At 38.1% G+C, this 6,842-nt stretch overlaps 1 protein-coding gene across 15 annotated transcripts in view; it reads left to right on the top strand.

Moving 5' to 3' along the window:
- Nucleotides 1-1,575, top strand: part of RRAGB (Ras related GTP binding B) — a 51,151-nt gene extending 49,576 nt beyond the window's left edge. For 14 of the 15 annotated variants that reach the window (XM_049704615.1, XM_049704616.1, XM_012537611.2 and 11 more), the window contains 2 exons: nt 26-141; nt 1,046-1,575. In XM_049704615.1, coding sequence (XP_049560572.1) covers nt 26-141; nt 1,046-1,143 — 214 coding nt within the window. In that variant the 3' untranslated portion in view covers nt 1,144-1,575. Of the gene's footprint in view, nt 1-25; nt 142-1,045 lie in introns of those variants that run through there. The other variant, XR_007474749.1, reaches the window with a different exon arrangement.
- The last annotated feature ends 5,267 nt before the right edge of the window (nt 1,576-6,842 follow it).

Consider the following 6,842-nt stretch of genomic DNA (forward strand, 5'->3'; position numbering starts at 1 on the left):
CTCACTTTTCTCCTTTCTCCTACAGCAAGCTGGCTGCCTCTTTCCAGAGCATGGAAGTCAGGAACTCTAACTTTGCTGCTTTCATTGACATCTTTACATCCAACACTTATGTGATGGTCGTGATGTCTGATCCATCCATTCGTAAGTTTAAACTTAGCCGACATAGGTTCAAAGCCACGTAGTTTTTAAACTAATTTCCCTAGAGGTAGTACATTATTAAAGATACTGAAAAGCTATTTAGTAGTGCACAACACTGTGAATGTACTTAATGCCGCTGACCTATACATTTGAAAATGGTTAAAATGGTAAATTTCATTTTGTGTGCATTTTACCACAATGAAAAAAAAATTTAGTACTAGTGGTAAATACTTTTTATTTAATAGACATATTTTGAAACTTAAAGATAATTTAGACTCTAGGGTATTATATCTTCTTCATGGGAACTTTAAAAATTACTTACGTATAGTTATTACATCTAAGGATTTTAAAGAAAAAGAACTCAAATGTATGACTTATGCTCCATGTGGGGTAGATTTTTAAAAGACCAGTCAATCTAAGCTCTGAACTATTAAATGTTGAACCATTTTATATGTCATTGTATATTCCTAAGTACCATACTTCCATATTTCTGTTATGAGCATAAAGAGAGATATTTGGTGCTTCCATGCCATAATAGCCATATCCATCACAACCATTGAAATAAAGGTTCTAGCAGTATTTCCAGGATGCTCCCAGAAGTTTAAATTATCTCTTAAGTTATCTATCTTAGGTTAATATTAGAATACAACATAAGATAATGTTCTTTTTTACTATTAGCTCCAAACCAAAAGAGTTTGAAAATTTATTTTGAAAATACTGTGTTTAGAATATAAACAAATCTTTTATTTATTCAGAAAAATTAAACTCTGGTTAACTTGGGACTTATGTTCTCTGTGACATACATTGAGGGATTTGGCTCTCTTTTGTTTATTTGTTTTTACTAGTCAATTATTCCTTTGGCTGCTTGTACTTAGTCTGTTGGTTATCTTCCCTACCCCACCCTCAGCTTCTGCAGCTACTCTGATCAATATCCGCAATGCCAGGAAACACTTTGAAAAGCTGGAAAGAGTGGATGGACCAAAGCAGTGTCTTCTTATGCGCTAAAACATTGCCAAATACTGTTTCAGAAAAAAATTGGAATACTGTTTCTTAATCTTAATGTTGTATTAGTATATATAGGCTCTGAAATGTTGTGATGCTTATCACTTCTGTATTTCTTCCCTACTCCCCAGTCTTAATGTTTAACCTTGAATGCTATTTACTCAAATAGCCAGTGAGGAGTTAGAAGATGAGCTGTTTATGAAGTTGGTGTGACATATAAATAGGTGATATATAAGTGTTCTGATAACAACGTTCTAATAGTGCAGGTGTTCTGTTAACCTGGTTCCAGTTGTTGTGTATGCCAAAGCCTTTCCCAGCGTCATCTTGTATTCCTTACCAGAGAGTAACCTATACGTTTGGAATATTACTGTTTTCTCAGCATGCATTAAAAATATTCCTTAACTACAATTGTAAATAAACTTTTGCTGTTAGGGATGTCAGTGTCTGTTTTTCTTTTCCTTGTTTCTTCAACTTTTCCCTAAGAAAGAGCAAATGAATTTCAGTTATCCTAGGGGAAGGGGACCTTCTATTTGGGAAATAGTACAAAATAAAGTTGGATAGGAAGGATGAGCCAAATGATAGCCTTAAAGCTAGGCAGAAGAGTTTTGGTACAATGTGATAGGAAACGACAAAGGAATGTTGAAAGAAAGTTAACCTATAGGCTGACTGATGGCAGTCGGAGAAACTGTGGTAGTAATCCAGGCCTGAGGTGTACTGAAAGTCTATTTCAGGATGCAACTGGAGAAGGAATGAATAAAAAGTTGAGGGAAAATAGTGTCTATGAGATGTAAGTCTTCTTTCTATGAGGTCCAGGAATGGTTAATTTTATATATTCCGTAACACCTGGTGGGATGTGCCTTCATTATACTAGTTAAGTAGTATTAAAACCTCTTTCAGGGCTTCCCTGGTGGCCCAGTGGTTGAGAGTCCGCCTGCCGATGCAGGGGACACGGGTTCGTGCCCCGGTCTGGGAAGATCCCACATGCCGTGGAGCAGCTAGGCCCGTGAGCCATGGCCGCTGAGCCTGCGCGTCCAGAGCCTGTGCTCCGAACGGGAGAGGCCACAACAGTGAGAGGCCCGCGTACTGCCAAAAACAAAAAAAAACAAACAACAAACAAACAAACAAAAACCTCTTTCAGGCTGGGAGTTTATTTGACTTCATCCCCTAAGGAAAAGATGAGGCATTGTGAACTAGGAGGAATGGAGCTTGACAACACTGACTAGAACTACTCAAAGCCCTTTTTCAGTTTCCATAGAACTGAAACAGAGCACAAAAGCATTTAGGGAATCTACAGCAGAGTAGACTCATCTCAATTTTCTTGTCTCTATGTCATAAAGAAACTTCTTCCAGACTGCCAGAACCTCACCTTTCCCCATCTTACTGTCCCCAATTGAGATAGAGTTTTTACTGAGCAACAAAGAACATGTTGTTTTTTAGGCAGTTTAACATTATGTAGATTAAAAATATCAATTCTTAAAAGAATCTCATTGGACTAATTTTATCAACAGTTGTATTAATCTTCTACAGAAGGAGAGTTTTTTAAGTAGGTGTTCCAGATTCTTTATCCTAGTAACATATAGGAAAATGAAAAGAGCAAATGAACCGGGCGGGTGTGGGGGGGGGCGGTCTGTTCTGTGACTAATGATTTGGCATGTTCTCCTTATCCTCTATCTGGGGTGAGGTTTGAAGGAAAACACCCGAAAGTGTTTTTTTTGTATTTTGGAAGGTGGATAGATATAGATAATATATTCAATTAGATAAGCACAAAAAAATAAAAGTTATATAATTACTCTGTTTACTCTTGGTCCAGCCCTTTCTCAGATTCTAGTTATAACTTGGACTTAGAGGACGTATAAAAGTATGAAAGGTTAGAAAAATAAGGTTATGATTTGACTTAATCCTTATGGTAATGAGCAGCCGGTCGTCTTTGCCACTGAAGACAAAAAAAAAAAAAAAACTATTTTGAGATAGATATTTGTCCAAAGATGGAGCTGCTTAGAAACTGAAGTAAACACAAGTGGACAGTGAAGGCATGTACACGGAAAGAGTTAAAAGAAATCAAAACCAGAGGTGTAGAAATTACGAGATCAGTGATACAATGAACTGATTCTTTTTACAGGTCATGTTAGCTGTGTCAGTAGGATAGGGCAATGGTTCTCAAACTTGAGCATGCATAAGAACCACTTGGAGGGTTATTGTTAAAACACACATTGTTGGGCTTCCCTGGTGGTGCAGTGGTTGAGAGTCCGCCTGCTGATGCAGGGGACACGGGTTCGTGCCCCGGTCCGGGAAGATCCCACTTGCCGCGGAGCAGCTGGGCCCGTGAGCCATGGCCGCTGAGCCTGCGCGTCCGGAGCCTGTGCTCCGCAATCGGAGAGGCCACAACAGTGAGAGGCCCGCGTATCGCAAAAAAAAAAAAAAAATAGTAATAATAACACACACTGCTGTCCCACCTGCTACCACTGAGAGTTTCAGATTCAGTAGGTCTCGGGTGGGGTCCATGAATCTACATTTCTAACAAGTTCCCAGGTGTTGCTGATACTGATCCTGCTGGTCCACAGACTATATTTTGGGAACCACTGCTTTAAGGAAAAGAAGACGAAATGTAGACCTGGAAGCAGGAGTGGGAAAACATGTGCTCACCAGGTTTGTAAGGATAAGTTGAAGGCATTATACCAAATAAGATATATGTAGTTTATACCAAATGTAAAATAGATAGCTAGTGGGAAGCAGCCACATAGCACAGGGAGATCAGTTCATGCTTTGTGACCACCTAGAGGGTGGGATAGGGAGGGTGGGAGGAAGACACAAGAGGGAGGAGATATGGGGATATATGTATACATACTGATTCACTTTGTTATAAAGCAGAAACTAACACACCATTATAAAGCAATTATACTCCAATAAAGATGTTAAAAAAATAAACACGTTAAGAGGTTAAAAAAAGATACATATAAAAAAGAGGTAAAAAAAGATATATATAAATCAGACCACTGATTCTCAAAGTAATCTAAAAGCTTGTAAAACACTGTCTTAGATAAAAGCAATGACTAGGTAGCTCCTATTTCATAAGTAATGTGTTGCAAATGGAAACCATTGCTAGCATAGAGTATGGTTAGTGATTTGTGTAGGGACCTAACTTTTTCCAGTTTCAACCAGCTTTATTTGCTAACTTAATAGTATATCATGAAAATGTAGGTGGGTTGCAAATGAAAACAGTGCTACCTTTTGTTCAGTATTTACTAAGTGTCATGTTGTAAATGCTTTATAAGGATTGTCTCATTAGTCTTTACAAGAACCCCATTAGGTAAGTACTATCACTATCCCACTTTTTAGATGGGGGAATTGGGCCCAGAGAAGTAAGAAACTTGCCCACATTTAAACAGTAGTGGTAGAGCTGGGATTTGAATTCAGGTATTCTAACTCCAGAGCTTGTGCACTTAAACTTAACCTTGAAATTGTATGGCCTTCCTGAATTTAAGGGCCTTCTCAGGATGGAGAGTTTGAGGTGCATCCAGGTATGGTACCTAGCTGTGAGACTACCACTGTGTTGGCTACTATGGAAATAGTAAGCCAAATGCTTGTGAACCTGTATTACTCTTGTTTTCATTGGGGCTTTGCCACATGGAATAAGAAGCTTTACCACAGTTGGCAGTGAAAAGCAGAGTCGAATAGGAGGGGGAAGAAAACAAATCTCTAGCTTGAAGGATTTAGGTCAAATCTAAGTAGTTTTTCAGTATTTGTGGGTTTTCCCCAAGAATTGGACTACTGTGAGCAGTTAGTTATAGCCTCTACTTCTCTGAGGCCTTTTAAAAATAGGAGGGAAAAAGTTTGTAACTCTTTTGGATCTCCCACAGCAATATTTTGCAAAGGCAAGCTTATGATTTCCCACTTAAATTCCTGACTTCCTTATAAAGCAGGAAATCAGTCAGGGTCTTCCTGCAGTCTTCACTAACAAAATTTCCAGCCTCATTGCATGTAAATGTCCTCACTGCATGTGATTTAGTGGAACATAATCAGCATTTTTTTCCAGCTTTATTGAGGTATGATTGACAAATAAAAATTGTATATGTGTAGGTTGTACAATGTGATGTTTTTTTAAGGTGTACAACATTATGATTTAATATACAAATACATTGTGAAACGATTACCACAATCAAGTTAATTAACACATCCATCACCCTACACAGTTACCTTTTATTTTTCTGGTAAAGAACACTTAAGATCTACTCTCTTAGCAAGTTTTAAGTATACAATACAGTATTCTTAACTATAGCCACCATGCTGTAATTAGATCCCGAGAACTTATTCATCTTATCACTGGAAATTTGTTCTATTTGACTAAAATCTCCCCATTTCCCACACCCCTCAGCCCCTGGCATCCATCATGCTATTCTGCTTCTATGAGTTCGACATTTTTAGATTCCACATATAAGTGAGATGATACAGAATTTGTCTTTCTCTAACATCTTGCATAGCATTATGTCCTCAAGGTCAGTCTGTGTTGTCACAAGTGGTTACATTGGAGTGAAGGAGGCAGAAACCATACTCACTGGGCCTGAAGAGTATGTGGATGGTGATGAAGCAAAGCAGTGACAACTGCTTCAAGAAGTATAGTTATGTAGGGAAGAAAAGAGGATGGCAGCAATGTCCAGGGAAGTATTTTTTCATAACTCCTGAAGAATTTCTTCCTTAGGCTGGTCTCATCCCAAAAGAAATTTCTCAAAGTCTGACCAGCAGCTTCTGAGTGAAAGATTGCCTCATTTATAATCTATTTTCAACACCACATATATGCTCCTCTTGAGCACTTCTTGAAACTGGAAAGACCAAACTCAGTGTAGAAGAGAAAGTAGCCAAATTCTCACCCCATAAAAAACAGGAAACTGAATTTCTTTGGAGTAGCTCAATTGAAAACAACTAACTTTTGGTAGCTCCCTTCATTGTAGCTCCAGAACAACAATTATGCTTTCCAACATTTATTGATTGCTTACCATATATTATGCACTCTTCTAAATATTTATATTAATTATTTAATCAATTATTTAAGTATATTAATTATATTGTTAATATATATTAATTCATTTTGTCCTTAAAATTCCACTAATTCGGTACTGTTAGATATGATAAAACTGAGACACAGAGAGGTTAGGTTACTGGCCTACAACTCACATGGTTTGTGAGTGACAGAGCCTGGACTTGAATCTAGGCATCTAGTGTGTGCCACTAACCTCTCCTGCTGTACTGCCTGAGTAGCAGAACAGATTTTAGAGAAGGAGATATCTGCACCTTGTATTACTCAGGAACTTCAGAATAAGGTAGATAGAACTGGACAGACACACTATCTCTAGATGAGATTTAATCTAAATAGCCCCATAGGGTATCAGTTCCAATTTCCCTTCATATGCTAGTAAGCATTGACTGAGAAGCCCTGTATATTCAGCTGTTTTAGACGTGGTTAAGAAGACAGACAGTCTGCTCGCAAAAACAGGTTTTCCCACAATACTGGAAACTCCTTGAGGGCATAAACATGTCTATTTTCCTTCCACACTGACTCCACAATATAGGACAATTCCTGACATGTCATAAGCATTCGATAAATAGTTGATGAATGAATGAATAAAGCTTCCATTCTAGACAGCCCCTAGAGAGGGAGCAAGCAATGCTGGCTGGATTAATTGAGGTCAAGAATAAATCTAGCTCTA

The sequence above is a fragment of the Orcinus orca genome, chromosome X (assembly GCF_937001465.1).
Source record: "Orcinus orca chromosome X, mOrcOrc1.1, whole genome shotgun sequence".
Taxonomy (NCBI): Eukaryota; Metazoa; Chordata; class Mammalia; order Artiodactyla; family Delphinidae; genus Orcinus; species Orcinus orca.